The sequence below is a fragment of the Ischnura elegans genome, chromosome 11 (genome assembly GCF_921293095.1).
Source record: "Ischnura elegans chromosome 11, ioIscEleg1.1, whole genome shotgun sequence".
Lineage (NCBI taxonomy): Eukaryota > Metazoa > Arthropoda > Insecta > Odonata > Coenagrionidae > Ischnura > Ischnura elegans.
Genome location: NC_060256.1, coordinates 39748641 through 39770130, shown reverse-complemented (window position 1 = coordinate 39770130; position 21490 = coordinate 39748641). Strand labels below are relative to the sequence as shown.

At 36.4% G+C, this 21490-nt stretch overlaps 1 protein-coding gene across 1 annotated transcript in view; it reads left to right on the top strand.

The window, feature by feature from the left end:
• LOC124167786 overlaps nt 1-21490 on the top strand; it is a 533972-nt gene that overhangs the window by 473851 nt on the left and 38631 nt on the right. The window contains exon 2 of the mRNA XM_046545806.1: nt 2023-2367. Within this exon, the coding sequence (XP_046401762.1) occupies nt 2023-2367 (345 nt within the window). The remainder of the gene's footprint in view (nt 1-2022; nt 2368-21490) is intronic.

Here is a 21490-nt window from a genome sequence, read left to right as displayed (position 1 = left end):
ATTCTTTCGCTAAATAACTAACCGGTGTTTTTTGGAATTGGAAGCGAAAATGCTATCATGGTACCATGATTGGCCTTACCTGTGGTTCTATTTTAATTGATTAGGTGAATAATCTTTGTACCAATGATAATTTTTTAGATCATCTTATAAAAATGTGTTATTCACAGTTTTATTTTTATTTAAATCAATTATTATAATCAATCATTGAGTAAATAATTTCACTTGCTAAAGTAAAAGATAATTGATTATTACATAAAAATACGCATGTACTTTAACTTGAATTGCTAATTACTAACGACTTGAAATTTAGGCCTCATTATCTACCTTTTCAATGCAGTTTAAACACTTTTGTCTTATTAGAGTTTCATTGAGATCCGAAGGTTATTTATTTATTAGTTTGGCTTTCTCAATACATACGGTCTCTTAAATGGTAGAAATTTTCATTGATATTAATGGAAACCTAAGTAACTTCTTGTGCTTTGAGATGGAAACATTTATCTAGGCAGTAATGTTAAAAAAATGTGAGTATACGATAGAATGGTATTTTCATTTCATCCAGATGGCCTCGTTTTATGGAAAATTGCTTCAAGTTCGGGAATTCATGCACCATGATCACTTAAATTCTGTATAAAAATAAGCTGCCAATCTCATAAAATATGAAGACAGAAGAAGTAAAGGGCTGCCTTTTGCTGAAATAAGAAATAATGGAAGAAACTGAACGATGATTAGATTTATGATTTTTGCGAAGGTAGGAGCAAAATTTTTTCCATACTTTTTTCATGTTTTCTGAAAAATAAATACTTCCGCGATTAAATCAAGTTATTCAAGAGGGAAAGGAAAAATAAAATTTAATATCAAACTGATTTCCCTCTTAAAAATATCATCCATCGGAATTCTCTGAATTATCATGGCTTTCCAATGATTCATATTTCCATAACTAATTGTAAGCCATCCAGCTTGTCATACCCTATAATATCACACAAAATAGATTTTTCCCCAAACTCGGAAATAATTTTGTCAATTGACATGATCGATGTATGTTTTCGCTAATTAAGTTTAGTGATGGATGTATTTCTCGGGTATCGCCGCATTGTTGTTGAGATGGAGATAACGGTTTCTACTACATTCCAGCAGACATCTTCCGGTCGAAGTGCTTGGATGATTGGTCGCCTTCGATTGTCGAATAGCCATTATTGAAGCCTTCATTGCCGTCCAACCGCGGAAGCCTTCGCACCAACTTGAGTGTACTCTCAAATTATCCGATCACTGATTTTTCAATGTTTGCTGAAAAATTTTTACTTCTCTTGGTCCCAATCATGACTCATTTTCAGAAATGGATTACGTGCTAAAAATCCCCCATTCCAATTTTTAAAAGCTCTAAATTCAACAGGGGCTTATTAAGGGAGGCATGCTTTCCTGTTTTATATTTGGGACTACGACCCAAGCATCTCAACAACATATACTCTGCCTCAAAAAGTCACTCCTCTATGAGTCTTTCCTATGTCTAAATCTCCTTCTTACCATATGTTTGTAATTAAAATTTTTTTACGATTTGTGTTAAATTAAAAAAGCAAAAAATTATATATGTTTCCTGAATTATGATTTTTTTCAGAGAAAAAACATAAAATAAAAAACAGAAAATCGAAATAAATACCACTTTGGTTTATAAAAACTATGCTGTACTTGCTGAATAGCGCGATGCATCCATGTTAGCGCACAGTGGTTGCGCATTCGAGGTCATAAGTTGTCCAGAGACAACGGCAACAGAGCAAACTCGCGGCCAATCGGAGCGCTTAATATGTAGTTTAAAAACGTTGCGTGTTCGACCAAAACATCGCCGGCAATTCTGGTTCCTACTGGCAGCAGCTATCTAGGGTTAAAATTTCGTAACCAAATTTTTCTCCACTCTACATTTACGTGCACAGCACTGCATTCCTGACTCTCAAATTAATTAAAAGATGTGCTCACGCAGTAGTGAAATACGTAATGTAATCGAATTTTTCTCTCTTTCATTTTTTCCAGGACTTAGATGGGGCTAACCACTACTCTCTACCGCCACTGCTGCCGCCAACGCCTCCGGCTCCCGCTCACTACATATCCACCTTGAGGGCATCGTCTGCCTCCCGCTCCCCCGCGGACAAAGCGAGGCGCGACCCTCTCGCCAGACTGCAGAGGTTCCTGCGGGCCTTCTACCGGGAGCTAGCAGGCCGTGACGCCCCCCTGCCCCCGCCCTGGGCCCCGCACCCCTTGCCCCCCGGGGCCCTGTGCCCCGCCAATTTCCGCCCGGCTCTCCAGGTCCTCGGGCCCGGAAGCAGGAGCCCTGAGAGGGATGTAGTCAGGATTGATCAGCTCTTCGCTGCCGTCAGGGTGAGTAAATATCATATATTCCTTTCCGACTAAGTATCTAGAGTAATAGAGTATCTATAGAACTATAGTATCTATCGTACCGTCCAAGTACTATAAATCAAAGCGCGTGGGGATCCGGTTGGTGTAGTGGCTAGAGTGTCAGCTTCCCACCCAGCGGGCTCGGGTTCAAATCCCGGCCGTGGCAGAGAATTTTCAGAGAGTGCCCGATCCCCGCTTGAGCGTTGTGCGGAGGACATTTCAAGCGCAACACTTCGTCCGTCGGATGGGACGTTAAGCCGTGGTCCCCTTGGCGCCTTTTGTTAAGAGCAGGCTAATGCCGACGTCCGGTTTCCTTCCACCCATCCTTTCATACCCTTCCCTCATGGCGCAAATGACCTCAGCTGTCGGTCGCCCCCCCAAAATACCATACTATACCGAATCATAACGCTTACCAAAAAATGCAGTGTCGTAGCGTACGCTTGTAAACGATTTTCGATTTCCTCAATCGCTTCACGTTCAGTTCCTTGATTCACTTCACTCATACAAAGTCTGCTTCAAAATTCAACCAGCAAGGTCTTCGCGATCATCAGGGTGAGTAAATACCGTCCTTTCTTACCGTCTAAGTATCTATAGTACTACTAAATATCTGTATTACTATATTGTCTGTCTCTCGTTCCATCCCCACTTGGCCAGAGCTTGAGAGATCTAGATAATTGCCGGATATTGCTTGATGTAACAAAATTCTGGGCTGTATTAAAGAAATTATCTAGACCAATGAATGAAGTCCCCAAGGTGAATTGCTCCATCTTCAACACGAGTCGCATGTCTTGATTATCAGATGTTATCCGTAACACGGTGTGTCGGGCGACTGATTCCGCGTTCGTAGCCTTATGAACCGTGGGAAACATTCGTAGACAAAAAAATTGTCGACAGGTGTCAGGACAAAGCAGATAACCTCTCACTACCCTTTCTAGGTCATAGAAATAAAATCCACTCGTGGCGCGAATATCAAACAGTATCTATAGTTATATAGTACCGTCAAAGTAGTATGAATCAAAAAGCTTCCAAACAAATCCAGTGGTGACTCGTACACTAGTGGATGATTTTTTTAATTCCTCCATTGCTGTAAATTCAGCTCATTAATTCACTCATGAAATTTCTGCTTTAAAATTCAACCAGGAAGATCTTCGCGGCTATGGGGTAAGAAAGTATCGTAAATTTTTTACCCTGTAACTATCTGTATGACCATGAATCAAAAGGCTTCCTAACAAGTCAAACGGCGCAATTTACGCTCGTGGATGATTTTTTTATCCCTTTATCGCTGTATTTTCAGCTCCGTAATTCACTTTACGTATGAAATTACTGCTTCAAAATTCAACCAGGACTATTAAAATTACTCTATATTTTCACCGGAGGAACCCATTTATTAACAACATCTTAGATAAAAATTTAATAAGACCTTAATTGAGGACTCTTTAGCCAAGATGTTAAGGTGCAATTTTTATAATTTTGAAGTTAAGTGCAGATGTGGAGATATTTTAAAGATAAGTGCAGATAAGAGGTGTTTTTGACGCTAAGTGTTGTAAGAGTTGTTTAAATCCATATGAATGTTGAAAATTTTGGTTTTAGTCGCTTTAGAATATAGTATCATTGCTTTGAAGATTAATTTGCATTATAAGAGCAATCGTAGGCTAACAAAATTTTTTTCTCATTTCTGTCACTTACCAAGACAATCTTAGGAGATGATGTCGGTGCCAAAGTAGGATGTCATTTCATTAGGAAAATAATGGCATTTACTTCCGTTTGGTACTATGGTTATTGGTACATTTGATGATAAGGTGATCTTTAATTTTCAAATAGTGTTGTCTCTTGACCACCCCTAGTAAACGTGTAGCCAGTCAAACATGGGTTGACTGATTTGGAACCAATTTGAAATCTATTTCAAGCTAGTTGTAAGCAACCTGAATATCAATATGTAAAATATTTTATGGACTGTTTGCTTGCTTTCAATCTTAAAATGTTTACAAGCTAAAAATGGTCTTAGTGAACCGATACATCCTACTTATGAATCCTCATGAAAACTTTTTGATACGGGAACCAATATTAATCCTCAGGAAGGCATCTACTGTTTACCTGATCGAAGGTTCATACTCGTGGGAGACCAATGACTTTGGTACCCTTTATTGATATTAAATCTTACCCGATATACTTTTTCAAGTAATGCTCGAATTGGGTGTATAAAGTCATGTTTTTTTGGGTTGGCCATTTGGAAAAAAAAATGAATCGCGTCTGTATTGCTTAGCAGATTTATGAGTATCCGAGTCAAACTTACGAGAGGAATGGCGGGAACTAGACATTTATGTGGTGATGTACATTCTCAACGAGTTTATTTGTGGTCTTCTCAGACTCGCAAGGCTTTTGTGTATGAATAGATGGATGTGGTGGAAGCTCTAAGCTGACATTCGAATGAATAGTGATAGCATTTTCTCAAATGGCGTCCCAAGGTCGTCTTTTTGCCGCACTGTGTAGCCCTAAGGGCTTCATAGTAGGGAAGAATGCGGTCACTTCTTCCTTTCGAAAAGAAGCATTTGAGCAAAGAAATATAGGTCCATGAAATGCAAGGTCGGTTATTCATGCTGGCTGTGAAAAGTAAGTTTTTTGGAATGAAATCCTATTTAGATCCACCGAGCACTCTTTGAACGAGGTAAAATATGCGAAATCTAGATATTCAGGAAACCTTCCACCGATAATGCATATGTGCATGCAAAGGAAGATATCTCCCCTGGCAGATGGATTCGTCAACAAGAACAGCCACTTAATCAACGGTAGTTATAGGGACTTCTTTCTCCCTCAAAATGTTTTCTTTAGCCGCGCCGCGATATATATGCTGAGGAGACCACTTGTCCAGCGGCCTCTATCCTCTGGCCCTATAATGTCTCTATATATTTACTTTACATTTAATAATTTATACCAATAAGTAACTATGAACTTAACTTTCAGCACCATGCAAACGAAATATATCTGACTTTTTGAAATGTATGATTTCCCGATGCTTGTGAATTGAAAGCAAAATATCAGAATAGACACTCCACATACTTATCAAGCACCTTTGATACAATTTTCTGCCCACGTGACTGAACGAGATGAGCAAACTTCTTATGATATAATCGTGATTTTTTATAGATATATCGCTTGGTAAAGTTGAACTTAGGAGGACTTCTGGCTGTGATTAAGTTTTGGGGTTTATTTTGCCCCATGACCATAGACGTCTCTACTCGGGGTTCCATGGCATCCTCGCGCATTCTCCAAATGGCACAAAAGTAGCCTTGAAAATCAGAAGAGTTATGTGTGAATATTAACCCGTTATTCCCCAGACTGTATGTAGGGCTTTTTACTTCGCTTATTTCGCATTTTCTGATTTATTTTGGCCTAATTAAGATGAATTCCTGGAAAAAAAATATTTTCATCATATAATATATGATTTTTTTGAATACTGCGTATACGCAACGCTGGGAAAACTTCGGTAAATAAACACAAAAAGTGTAATTTAAAAGAAAGTATACGTCTTTCATTGTTTACCTTGATTAGTACACTCGAGTTAATCAGTATTCCTTTGGAGGAAATGCCCCATTCTGCCTTTCAACGGACATGCTGGGGTGTGTCATTTTTCATAGCGTTTCTCGTATGTATTCATCGATTTTTATGCCAAACGCCATCAGTCATAAAAATACAATTTTATAAATGAAAATGTTGGTGTACATGAGGAAATAAGAAATAGATATAGTTAAAAAAGTCAGTTAATCGAAGAAAAAATTATTCCGAGGTAGAAACTTGTTCTGAGAATTAGAATTCAATAATGTTGCGTCAACGCAACGCTGGGGATTAATGGGTTAAGGTTTATCCTCAAAACCCAGGATTGTAAATATGAAATTTCCATAATTTCTAAATCGATGATAGTAAGTTATTTTGCATTAATTAGTATACTTGCTTATTTTTATTAGAGACTAAATTTTGGAAGGCTATTACTCGTAAGGTCACTAGGAAACCACCTGAGTAAGCCTATACTAATAGTATTACTGTAAGTATATTTTACTTTCGTTAGATGAGCTTTGAATTTCATGGTCTTCTTTCTCTATTTTTGACAGTCCCCTCTATAATAATCACTGAATGCAAATTCATAACTTCTGGAAAATTATAGATGCCATTAGAGGATAACCATGATGACACCCAGCCTCTAAAAGGAGATGGCACATAAAGAAGAATGGGCTCTCAAGTTCGACTCCCTTTTATGAATACTTCTACGATTTTTAGTTTATCTCCAGCGATTTCACCTTTAAATAAGAATTCGTTACTTCTTCGTTTCTTTCAACATTTTATAATTCTTTTTCTGCAGTTTGTAGCTCTTCATGAATGATAACGAGATATATATTGCAATCAAATGATTATTTTATATCTATCTCAATTTTTTCTAGGCATTGTTATGTAGCAGAGTAATTTATCATCAATTATTTTTAATTGAAAAATTTTCCATTCTCGTCATGCTCATCTTCAAGTTTTTAACTTTCAACCTTATCCTTATCAGCAGTTTTGCAAACTTTCCGCTCGTTCCAGTTATGGCTGTGCAAAACCAACTGGGGTCTGTCTGAGCCTGAAGAGCACCCTAGGGTGTGATTTTACACTTGGAAATGGCGGCTCCTACGTTTCGGTTTGTGAAAGCCCTATATATTTCGATAGCCCCAGAGGAGGAATGGAGAGAAGAGCGTTACCCAAATTGATTTCTTAGTCTTAACCCTTTCCGTTTACACTCCTCGCCTACTGCAGTTTTTTGAACGTAAAGTGACTCTTTTTGCGTGTTACTCTGTTCAGGTAGCCTTCACTCATTCAACCTAAACAATCCTAAGGTTGGTACATAGCAGCACCTCAAGCATAAGTAAAAGAAACTCAGCCTGACCTAGCCCAGTTATTAAAACCATAGGAAAACAAAAGGCAATTATAGTGATTCCATCTGCTTTGTCTTTGACATAAATTATCGATAAATTAATTAGCCTGAATCAAATGATTAAAAATCAAGCACAAACCAATTTCTAAACTGGAAAAGGCCATTATTCTAGAATCAATCTCAACTTTTTCTAAATGAAATACGAATAGTTTGTTTCTTGGCAAACCAATTTCTAAACTGGAAAAGGCCATTATTCTAGAATCAATCTCAACTTTTTCTAAATGAAATACGAATAGAGTCAGTTTCTTGGCAATTCCCGGCACAGCCAACACTCCAGGATACCTTGTGGATACGATGAGTAAAAATTCGTTGAAGTTCACTTTTGCTCATAATTTTCTCACATTAATAAAAAAATCAGAATTTCTTTCCGTTGAGGCTCAATCCTAGCGTTACATTATCTTCCATTTCCACTGATTATACATATTGATGATGTAATCACAAATACTGGAGCACCTAGACGTTATATTCAGGCCTCAAATTTAAAGGCTTAAGATTTCAAATAAATTCAACCAATAATATCACCAAATACATATGCCCAAACTATGTGTTACCTTTTCATTATGGAATATAAAAATAACTCCCTCGATTCACTTGAAGATTAAACCACGTAACGAAACCCGTATCCTATCGATTGGACATACAACCTTACTAAGTTTATGAGTGTGTATTTATAAACTTACTATTTATATTTTATAAAATCATTATTTTTAGTCTTTGCATATTTTAAATGTAATTTTTTTACATATTTACATTTACATTATTTATATTTTATTAGGATAATTTTAACAATCCTAGTCCCCATGTACTCTAGTGTGCCTTCCTATCTCCCCAGTCAACTACTTATTCTTACCGCTAGTAAGTCCTGTATTTTAATTTGTTAGTCCTCTTAGTAGTAGCTTCTAAACACTTCCAAATAATAGCATGCAACAAGGCTGAAATAGAGCATTAGTAAAGGTACTCAATTTATGTAACCCCAGTCAAAACTCATAAAAAAGATCTATTCAAATGTGCTGTATTAGAGCCGTGATTGCGTATGGTTCTGAAACATGGGCCTTAACCGTTGAAGAATGTGAGCATCTTCAAAAAAAGGGGGATGAAGATTTTTGGCTCGTATTTTGCCGTGACACTCTGGATTCGTGAATCTATCCCTCTTCCTGTTTTTCGCGAAAGTGACGTCAGTCGCTTTGCCAAGGCAGCGAAAATCCGGAAGATGGAGACCCACGAGGAAGAAGATTTTTGAACAGGAATTTAAGTATAACAGGACTAGTCACGGTGATAACTTTACGGAGTCACCCGCAAAGCACAAATTATGCGAAAAATCCACAGAAAAAATTCTAAGACTAAGACTGGGTTTACCGAACAAGGTGTTGACGTCTCGAGTCCACACAATGGCACAGGAGAAGGTTGTCGTACTTACTAAGTCACTGTGGGTTAATCCGCCATTGAAGAAGGTGGCTTGGTGGAGTAGCTTGAATCAAACCTGACCGACAATCGTAAAATCCGAGTTCGATTCTCGGCTGAGCCAAACGATTTTTTCATGGCGATTTTGATTCTTGGTGTAACTTTTCTAGGGTGATATAACTTAGCACCCGTGCGCGTGGCTGCGTAAAAAGTCACTTGTTCCCCGCAGTGCTAAAACGCAGAGAAAATTCTTAGTAAAGTAGTAAAAACATGACTAGATAAAATGGATAAAAGGGATTTAAAGGATGATTTGAGAAAGATAGGATTAAAGAGATGGACAATTAAGGCAAAGGAATGGAGCGACTGGTCCGAAATTGTTGCAGAGGAGAAAATCCCCTTAAGGACTGTAGCGCCGAGGGGTAGGTTTCTCCTATAATTAACTGCTTTCGTAAGGCATTCGTGCCTAAATCCTGGTAAAACGACAGAAAGCATAACTACGTCGTTTTAACGCCATACGATGGAGAAGGTCATTTTGCGCGCACTACGGGCTTAGCGAGGAAAGGGTAGGTTATCATATGTGAATACGAGAATCACCAGTGCGGATTCTAGCTGAGTTTAATGACTCTTAGCTTTATGGACTGAGCTGGAGTTTCTTACGCGACAGGCTGTATTCCTCTGGAAATTAATTTCTGGAAGTAGACTGAAATTTCATGATGGATCCGCTTTGATGGCTATCACTGCAGAGAGAAAATGTTATAAATTCAAACGGGAGGGAGGTAATTTCCATAGACAAGTTTTGGCGTACATATTATCTGATTTAATGCTTAGAAATGTAAATATTCATTAATTCTTAGAGCAAATATAAACTAAGAGGATAATATGTTTATACTGATGGAACCAAGATTAAAATGGAAAAATCGGGCATCATGTAATGGGTCTTATAGATTTTATTGACTGACTACGACATTATCTTTTGTTTCCATAATAATTGATTCGAGTTTATATTCATTTCCATTGCATTTAAATATCAGCAAGAAGGAAATATAGTGCTATTTTAATATGATGCATTTATAAGTATTTATTTGCTTCAGTTCTCTGTTTCCCATAATAATTCTAAAACTGGTGATGAAAAGTTTTTAAATGACGAAGAGGAATTAAACGGGCAACAAAATGTCGGTTATCATGGAAAACCTGAGCTGACTCAATACCCGAGAAAATGATATCCTTTTATATTCATCAGGATGCATGAGATGCCACGCTTCGTTTCGTATGAATTAAATGATAGCGCAATAATGACCTATTTTATAGTAACTAAGGTTTGCCAGCGAGTTGGTTATGCAGTATGCTTTCATTCAATTAATTTTTCATCTGAAGGCATTGCTCATGAGCTAAGATTGGTTGAAAATACAGTAGTTTTGCTTGAGATCTTAAAGTATTCACTTCACCCTGTAGGCGCTATAAACTAATCAGTTTTACTATGATACTTCCTAAAATATGGGTAGGTTTTTTGTTTTATGTACATTTACTTAGGAGCTTATCTCTTCCAAACTAAAGCCTACAATCATCAATGAATCTACACACAGGAACCTCACTCTGTACAACAAAAAAAAACTTAATGAACGCCATTTGAAAGCCTCCATGTTTCCAATCCTCTTATCAAAGGGAACTATAATAATGCAAATAAATTATGCATGCTTATAGACAAACAAGCTCTTACCGCTTTTCTGTGAAACAATGTGGAAGCCATTATGTTCAGAGGGAGCTTAAATTAGGCTTCTAGCAACTCAGAATTTTGTGCACGTGGAGAATTTCCTATGTTGAGGTGGGTATTAAGATTTTATGAAGTGGGTAAAATTACATTGATTTTGGGAACATTTATTTTGCTTTTAATCCAAAGTTTATCGAGGATTACCCATATAAGAAATAAAAATCATTTTTATCAAAGCATGATTGAGATTTAAAGGATTTAGGATTCATTTTCTCTGGCAAGATAATCCTGGTCTGGGTAAATATTTGTTTCATAGTACGTACGATATTTATAATTCCCTCTGATATTTTAATGCACACGTTGGAGACTGCTCAAAATGGAATTGCAATGCATGGAAAAATTTTAGTTATAATTTTAGGAAATCAATATAATCTGATATCTTAAAATTCGGTAAAAGCAATAAGACTGAATTTTTTTGGAATTTTGAGGTTCTTTTCCTAGAATTCAACGTTTTGTCTGTGATTTTCTTCGTAAAAAAGCGCTAAAAATGACTTTATGCCCAAAATCAGTATGTGGAACAAGTACAAACTATTTTAAGTACTAATTTTTTGTTACCATGAGTTTAATTTATTTTGCACCAGTTACTATCATAACTAGAGCAGATTCATAAAAACTGCATAATTGCCTTCTGAATACTGCATAAAACAAGATAATATCGTAATGGTAGGAGAGTATGTAATATTAAAGTATAAAAATAAATTTTTATTAAAAAAAAACAGGATTTTTCTCGCGACCATATTACTGCAAAATTTAATGCAAACAAATTCGTTGCTATCATTTTCTATCATTCTCCTTCCTTATGATGACTGTAGCAACGACATTGAATTTTGGTGATCAGGTTTTGAACTAATCTTCATATTTAATTTTTAATTCTCCGCGAATATTCTAGATGTAGCTCCAATCATAATATAAGTGTTAGAATATTGGATTATCCTCTCGTTCTGAGCCATCCTGAAAATTTCAGCTCGATAACTTATTGGAAAGTGCATTAAAAATGTATGGCAAGATTTGAACAGGGGAATTTGACAAACAACAAAGCGAGTTTATAATTAAATTGTAAAATATGGTAGCCTCTTGGATTTCAAATTTTGACGTTTTATGTTTTATTACTAGTATTGAAATATGAAGAACGCAGGAATTTCAATAAACTTTAATGTGAACAAAGTCGTTGCTATCATTTTCTGTCATTCTTCTTCGTCCTTTTAATGATTGCAGCGACGCCATTGAATTTTGGTGGCCATGATTTGAACTAATCTTCGTATTTAATTTTTAATTCTCCATAAAAATTCTAGATGTCGTTAAAACCGAGTACAGAAGCTTCTTTTTGGTCTTCCATTGAATATATGCGTGAATGGATGTGAGCAGGATAACCTTGAGTACACTCTTGCGTCCATCGGCATGGCCCTACTTAATTGGATAAGGGATTCTGGCTGATATCATGCAAATATGAAGTACCCAATTCCGTGGATGAAACTACAATGTCGCTGCCTATTTCCCGATATCCAAATTCGTTAAGTGTACTCCACCTCCGTTTCAATCTTCATTATTGTTCCAGTGTATGAGTGATCCGTTTATGGTAAAACAATTTTCTTAGTAGTAGACCCGTGCGCCGGCAGCAGAAATCGTTTATGGCGGCGTCCGCTTGTTTTTTTTCTTTTGTTTTTGGCACATTTCCAACGTCCAGCGATTCAGCAGAACACTTGCCACGTATTCGAAAAATTTAAGCAACTCTCTATGTCGTAAGCGAATTTTTGAATTTTCATCATGCATCTCTCAGCAACAATTAAATGAATCCCTAAGATGAATTTTCCCATGAATATATTTTTAAATCATCGGTTCTATTCCATTTTGTGCCAAAAATCGCGTAAAATTATCGTCCATCTTTTTTGACCTAAGGATACCCAAACTTATGACTCATCACTTCAACCCTGTGTGGTTCTAAAGATATTATACTTCCGCGTTGAAAAAGAGCCTCTCGTATGAATTATTGAATGAATGGTTATATTTATGCTCTCGAAACACATAAGAGCGAAAAAACCTAAATGCAGATACTTTCCGCTTAGAATACAGTAATCATGAAATAAGCTTAACATTAGCACACGAGTAATTGAATACAAATTTAAAAAAATAGAATTAATCAGCACAGAGATCCCTACATTTCAAAACAACAGTGCTAATGCTATAAAAATTCATACAATTTCCTCTTAAAAAATTCTGGGGTGGAAGAGAATTTTATTGAGGGGGTAATAAGGCCGATATAACGCTATACGCTTTTCGTTTGTCTTAATATGCAATGTGACCTGCTCTTTTCAGCTTTTTCTCCTGGCATTTATAGTATGTGTAAGTGCGTGTATAACTGAGTGAGTAAAGGTCAAGGCTTGCCAGTTGAGAGGCTGTGCTTTCTCCCTGCGGTCTTTTTCTCCATTCTCGCAAAGCAATACAGTATCACCTAAGTCGGTTTAAAACGGACAAATTCAATTCTTGTAGCATTTCATTATACCATTTCTATTCAAGCCCATAAAACTGAGATCGCCATATTCGGCTCCCAAATTCAGTTCGTAATCTATGAACCTAAGTTAAAATAAATCAAAGTTATCTTATTAATTAGTGAAACCACTTTTTAACCTATTGAAATATTCCAACAAAGCCAGCAGAAATTTGATATGTTAGATTTTCCAAAAAAGAACTGAAAATTAAAAAGCTGGAACCTAGGCGGTCCGAGGCGGCGCAGCGAGGATGGTGTAACAGTAAATAAATTTCCATAAATTTCAAGTATGTAATAGCTCATTGATTGGCACCTGTAATTGTCTACTTTTGTTTAAACAATTCTGAGTAATTATGCGTTAACGAAGAACGTAAGTACTTATTAAAGTACTAGTTTTGAATCAAAAAAATATTATTTTAACCAAATTGAAGCCGCTAATCATTGCATTCATAGCCAATTACCCACGTTTTCATCTAAACTATGCTTTTAATTAAATACGGGAATACTTGGTTTCAGACTGAAGCCATATTAATTGATTAATTTCCATAATTTTTTCGTTTAAAAAAATTGCTGTATCGAAAAGCTCGCATTTGGTTTATCCCTTCAATGAGAAATGGCGTAGAAACATTGTCACATTCATACGGCTGCGTGGTGCGGCGGTATTGATAATCATAATAAATATTTATTGTGGTCGACTCTTAGCGTCCAAAAAACTTTACAGAAATAAAAACTAGTTTGCTTTTACAATTAGAAAATTATGAGAAGTAATAAAAAATTCCGAAGAACTTCAACGGACCTATTAAATTCAACAGAAAATAAAAAGTACCTTCTACATTGCAACAATAACTTCCACTCAATACATAACAATACCTGAAATAATAAATAGTGTTTATCTGGATATTAATGCTTACTCGTGAGAAATAACCTGTGGGATCTATCTTATTAAGCCTATTTGTTCTTATCTGCGCCCAGAGCTGCAGTTGCTGCTTTCAACGTTTCTTACAGTTAAGGAAATACTCTCGCTTACATTGAAAACAGAACGAATACATGTGACAGACGAGACATTGTGACATCGAAATTGGCCATTTAGGCTATTTCAGGTTATTTTAAATAGACATTATTTCTACTATATTATTTCTTTATTTATAATCTTTAAATCTCCTATATTATTTCTACTATATAGATACCTGTTTCTCAACTTATACGCAACCAAACTCTACAAATGAGGTACCAAAATGCACAGAATTTATCAGAGAACATGCGACGGCATATCTTACTTCTTAAATATTGCTATTGTTTCCTAAAATTGGTTTTTAAAAAAATTTAAAAAAACAAAAAAAGCATAAAAAACTGTAAATATTCCTGACGTTAACGATGCACAAACTGATTCATTTTTTCATTTGCAACAATATATCGCATTATTTAAATAACTTTTATCAAAATGCGGCTGAATCCAAATTCAATTCTCCTGTTGATACGTAAGTATGAGTCATCATGTGCGTTTAACAGAAGATAGTGTAATTACTTCCAATGTTGTGTTTAAAGAGGTCCTCTGACCTCAATGTGTACATGAACATTCCAATTAAATTTGTACATAAGACCCTGCCTTTTTTTCTACATTTTAAAATTAGAAACGCGCCTATCCCTCTGTGGACATGCATTGAAAAGAGCGGGGAAAGCCCGCTGGGTGCGGGCGCAGCACGCTCGTTAAAATTAAATTACAGATCTGTGTGCAGCTTTATCTATCCATTTATCTAAATATGCATGTATAAAGAGGATGTCTGTTCGCTATGCGTTTCCATACGACTGCACGGATTGCAATCTAAGTTAGTATATGGGTGCATCTCATGCTCTCAGACCCCATAGTGCTACTTTCGGTTGCATCTGATGCGTGCTTTTTATCGTTTTCTCATTACCATTTATTACGTCACGTCATACAACCTCTGCGTTTGAACATCCTAACGGATAGGCACACCTTTTGACAAGCTCAAAGGGAAAACTTTAAAATCCTATCTGATCATGAAATCCAAGTTTCAAATTTCCCACCCTCCTGGGTATTATCCTTTCCGAGCAACCCCGGGTGGCCTGCTAGTCCGGTATAAAAAGTGAAGTCCGCTTAATCAAGAGGCCATTAAACTATCGGAAAACAATTATGAGATGAATTTAGCACAGCCTTCCACTGAGCTCTATTATGAGCTATTTTTTTTCATGCTTGCCTATTTCTTCTCCCTTACATCCTTAATAACTTGACTGTAAAAGCTTATGCAAGTATCAAGATCTTCCTATTCTGCTCTTTTTGCGAATTATCTTTCGATGATTGTTTTCATCACACCATCATATTCTTATTCAGTGATTTAGCCGATTAAGTTGTTTCGTCAAAAAAAATGTGCGCATGGTTTTAATGTTCTAATAAATTCACTGTCACGCAATATTGAGCACGTGTAATGTATCGAAATATTCAAAACTTAGATTCGTCAATAGCTTGAAAAATGTATATGGGTATGTTGATTCAGCAATAATATTTTCTAAGGAAAGATTTTTTAATGAATCTCCTCATCAGCTCAATAGAAGGGATCAAACAACTTCATTTTAAGTTTCAACTTTAACCCTTGAGATATGGTTAAACACCTTTCCATCAATTTCCAGATATTTTCGTTGCTACAACCGCATCAGTTTCAAATTTCGATTTTAATTCCGCCTCCAGGCCTCTTGATCGATCATGCGACTCAACCGCACCCACTACACGTTGCATATGCTAAAGTGCAGAGGATGATATTATGGAAGGGTTTCAGTATATACTGGGGAATGGATTGCCATTTTGGACTTTTAGTAACTATTGAAATTTATCATAATATAAAATGGGCAAATACATTTCATTCAACAGCAGATTAACGAGTTCAAATTTAAATTTAAAATCAAATTAAATTAATAAAACCTGGAGATCCAAGCGTAATAGAGTAGAATTTTTCATATTGAAATGAACACTTGTAATTCTCCACGATTGTAAAATGTTAATCCGACTTACATGTAGATTTCAATGGTACTACATCATTTTTATGGTAACCATTTTGTGCCTTGAAGATGAATCCGTAATAATATATCGTTAATTACAACGATTTAACTTGAAGATGATGAAGTAACATCAAAACCTAGCTCTGAATAAAATTTTATATTCGTTTATTTCAATATAAAAACAAGTTAAAATTCCTCAATGTCACCTTATCATTTAAGAGTGATCTTAAAATTAACTCCAAGCAATGAATAAATAAATTTTTTAAATATATCAAAGGTGTCACTTCTTCACTATGAGAAACTTATGAAGTCCTTTCAGGTTCATGAGATCTCCGATTGTAATATCAACACGGTGGAATTATATTTTTCTCCTGCGGCATTACAAGTGAACTCGGTTTACGGCTGCTCATGCATGGAGATAAAAACATTGGACGTTCGGACGTTGAAGAAGATGAGAGGCATGAGGAAATCTGGACAAAACAATGCGAGCAACGTTGGACGTTGAGGGAGCGAGGGTGGACGACCTCGGGAGAAGTGAGACAAAGAAACCCTCCCGCAGAGCGCGCCACAATAGAGTGAGGCGTTAACGCTGCAGAGATCTTTCAAGTGGACGGATCATAACTCGTTGACCCTCCGGACAATGCGATGTTGTTAGGGGAGTGGCAGATGCAGAACTGAGACCATGGGAGTGTACGGCAATGGCATGAACGCGCACAGATTAAAATTATCCTATCTCTGAGTGACAATATACTAGAAGGTTTACGCAGATGATTACGTAAGAGGCGAGCAGAGGATTGACGAATTTTTAAGAAAATTCCAAAGTCTTTGGCCGAAATCTAAAATCTTTGGAATCTAAAATCCCTATTACTGCCATCCCATTTCAGGTGGGATGCACGAAGACTGCCAAGGCTTTTTTCCTGAATTAACAACATTTCAGATTTAAAAATTTTTCAGCTACTTAATTTTATTTAATACGTCTAGATTTTTTCCCAGTTCTTAATATATATTTACATATTATAACCATAGATAGATTATGGGGGTTTACATGAATTACAGCCGTTGAAAAGGCCACAATCACGAAAAAAAAGTGAAATAATTCGGGCCAATAAATCGGTCCCTGGCAGTTTTCGCTCAACCAGCGAGGGCCGATATATCCCGCCCCGGCCCGGTGGCAATAAAAGGGTTAAAATAAAAGTGAAAGAATGGATAATTAGTGCAAATGTGAACTTGTAGCTAGTGATGAGCAGAACTGTGATTTTCCAGTCTCTTAGTTACCTGTGACTGCTACTCATCAGTAACGGTGATTCTTAACTGTGATTTCGATCACCGAGGAGAATCACTCTTAAAAGTAAGCGGTGATTTTGGCGCTGCTATTCCTGCTACTTTGTCCCATTCCAATGAATGAGCTCTCCTCAAAAGGAACGAATAAACTTATTGGAAATTGGAAAATTAGGTAATTTTTTTTTTTGAGGGAATAGTTCTGATTCAGAGTTTATATTACGATAATTAAGTAAATTTGATATGGTAAAGGAATTGATAATGGGTAATCATTAAAATCCCTTTGGCATTATTTTAACATATTTTATATTCAAACCGTTAACTGTATATTTCGTAAAGAATGTCTTATTCATCATAAAATATGAATAAGACATCCTATATTATACTGCTGATCGCATTGGTAGCAGACGAAGCTATCTTCACCGTATTCACAGCCGCAGTGATTTCGAGTATTCAGTGATTTAGTCACCGGCAGTGATCGGCTACTTCTCTTCAATCACAGGTAGTGATATATCGCTAATCACTTGGTAGTAATCCAATCACAGTGATTTCGAGTATTAAATCACCGACAGTGATTGTTACTTTTCAGTAACGGTGCAAGATAGTTGCATGTTTCCACAGTTATATAATGCACACGATACGTGTCGTCTCACAAGGCCGCTGTACACGGTGAAAGATCTTGCGAATGATCATGCTGGATGATCATACGAATGAAATAATTCACCGTGTATAACGGAAAAATTCGCGAATGAACCGTCATGCGCATGATCATTCAGTCAAAATTAGAACATTTTCTACTTTGCTCGCATGATCCCGTGAATGATCACGTGATCATTAAGCATGATCATTCGAATGATCATAAACCGTCTATAGCGGCCTACAGAGACATCATCGGGTAAAAGTGCTGTTAAAGTATTTTACCAGGTAAATGGCTCTTTGAGCTGAAATGCGTCGTACGTATTAAATTATTGTGAATTATAAATTATAAATTATAAAATAATTGTGTTAGAGTTCTACTACCTTTCATTTCAATACGTCAAACTTTCACTTTATAACGCCTGAACCGGTTGAACCTCTCAAAATTAAGTGGACACAAAGTGGAGCGGATGGTGCATCTCAAATATTTGGTCAAAACATTCAGAGGAAAATACAGATAGCAATGAGGAAATCGGACAGCATTGGTAAAGTAGGAGATCAAGAAAAGGAGAAATGTAATAGTTTACGATTGTTGAGAAGAAGTAATAATTCGGTTGTGGAGGCTTGCGCTTAAGGGTGCTGAAACGTGGGGGCCGAGCCAAGAGGACGAGAAAAGATTGAAGTTGTACAAGGGGCAGGTATGAATGAGAATTTTTAATAATAGCTAGAGTTTTCTTTTATAAAAAGTGGTCTGTTAGGCAATAAAGCCTTTATTAAATTATTAATCATCTAACAATATTTTGGAGATCAAATAAATCTCTTTTCTCATGAACTTTCAATTATCTAAAAATTATCACCCGCTATGGCAAATATCCAGACGTGTTCAGACCTTTCTGTTTTAAATGGTACATAACATTACAAAGTACCATGAAGGTTGGTTTAAGAAGTTCTTTGGCAGTAGGAGTCATTAGAACTCATATCGTTTCTAAGAACAATAGAGTTAGGTTTTATATGATGGAATTTTTCAGTCATGATGTAGAACAGACAAACTTGCGCAATTTCCCACTCTTGGTGTTTTTAAAAGTTTGCAAAATTACAAATTTTTTGCGTTCGTTTATTTAAATATTGTTTTATTTTAATTCTTTAACACCAAGTACCTCGCATTATCTGCATAGAAGTTCATTTATTCTTCACACTTCCATTTTTTCAGTCATAAGCATTGCAGCCAGTGGTACGACTTTACCAAGGATGAGATATCGCGCTTCCTTTGTCTAAATTCTTTCATATGAATCATAAGCAAAGCTCAAGCGGATACTGTGGGAGATATAAGCCTTGCCCCGCGTCAAAGGCTGTAAGTCGTGCAGGGGAAATAAGAAATCCGCACAGACGCGGAAGTTATATCCGAGGGTGGGAATGGTGTCCTGGGATTTCCCGCCAACAGCCCAGATTTTATTGCTCAGGGATGTGCGGCCATAAAGCACTGTTCTGGTACTCGCTCGACCGATCGATGAAGGACAGTAACTTGGTCTACATCGTCAATCAAACTCAAGCTTATGCAGTAAAACCAAATGAGGCAATCCTTCCAATGCGCATAGGTCATGAATGGGTTTACTGTGATAACTTGAACAAGATATAGAAGTATTTTCAATAAAATCTGCTACTATCTTTGAAAAATTTGGTATGCGACTCAAGAAAGTCAAGCTGGAGTAATCCATAACTCCTTCCCTTGCGGTCACACCTCTATTCTTGTCGGAATGAAGAGGTCATTCACGTCCCTCTAGGATGGTCGCATTTTTTTATTTGTTAGTTACTTTACGTGAACTTATATTACTGCTGGAATACTCTGGATATCGACGGCTAAGTTCTAACAACGCGTATCTCAAAAATAGCAACTTTTCAAGAGAGCAAAAGAAACGATTTACATTTTTAATGGTGCACTGAAATTAAAAACCAAAAATTCATAAAACTAAAAAAGAAGCATAAATTTGCGAGCAAATAGTTGTTTTTTGCTTGACTTTTATTTTTTTTATATCATTACACTTTATTTAATATACCTGTCTCAAACCGGCCAAATTTTGAGATACGTGTTGTCAGGACTTAGAAAGAACATAGATCGATTGACAATTCATTTTAAAGAACATCACATAAGAAGGTATTGCTGCTGAGAGTACAAAAATAAATACGTTTGGTCGCCAACCAATGACAACAAAACATCAGCGATAAATAAGTAATTTAGAACACAACTGGAAATTAAAAATATCAAAATTTTTCGATGGCTAAATACTCCTTAAAAATTTAAACTGTCATTTCATAATTTTCTGATCATACGGCCCAAGGCCTCCATAGGTCAACAGTTCAAAAGGGTCTCCAATGCCTGTGAAATTTAGCTTTGGTCGTCAAACCAAAAATTTATTTACCAGAATATCCTCCTGTGATAGTTTTCGGGAGTATTACTCCTCTGGTAGTTCCTTGTAGGGAAGTAATGTTCCCGTTAAAAACCAGATGAGGATATTTTGATAAATAGTTTTTTGGTTTACGATTGGTGCCAAATTTCATGACCATTTGAAACCCTTTTGATCTGTTGATTTCTCCGTTTCTCAAATAAAAAAATATTTTTATCTGAGAAATAGCTAAGGTAAAAAATTCAAATTTTAGGACATGCAAATACTGATCAGGATCCTCTTTATTTCAAGAAAAGATGTATGTTGAAAGCGGGTAAATCGTCACCAAAAAAGACCTATCGATTGGGAAGTATGAATCCTCTAAATCACCCGATAATTTCAAGCACCATAACTATTTCCAGATTGTGTCAAACCGTAATAACTTTCGTGTTGCTAAAATTCACTCACCGAATATTATTAGAGAAAAATGTTCAAAAGTATGATTCGCGCGACGCAACAAGAGTTCGACATCATCATCACTAGTGAACAATCCAAGGATATTTTTTTTCGTCTGAAGATTTTCACAGCTTCTTTTATCTGGTTGGTTATTGGTGGTGGTTTTCGGGTATTGCTGTGTAGAAAACATTTTTACTCGACGTTTCACTCCTCCTACTGGGAGCGTTATCAAGAGAATGGAAGGAATTTATTCTCGTCCCGAGCTTATATATGTTTTTCGCTACCCATTGTTGTGCCGGATTTGAATTTTAGGCGATAGCCGTTGGTCATTATATTGTGCTAGGAACCCTCTCCATATACGGCTGAGGTTATACCCATCCTCCCTATTAAAATTATTAGGTCTTTTCGCTATTTCGATGGATTCACGTACAAGACGCGGATGGTATTCTTCCGTCTTCGCTAATACCCGTGTAGCGTCAAACATTATTCTATGCCCAGGGCTGGAGGCAAAATGTTCAGCAACAGCTGATGCGTCCTACTGATGTAATTTTAAAATGTTTTCTACACAGCAATACCCGAAAACCACCACCAATATAATCCAAGGATATGTTTGACGCAGCTATTCACACAGTTCTCATATCAGCTAATCTTTTCACATCAACGTATTTCTTCTCCTTCACAACCTTCTTTAAATGTTCCATATATTTTTGTCGAAGTGTTCCTTTTCC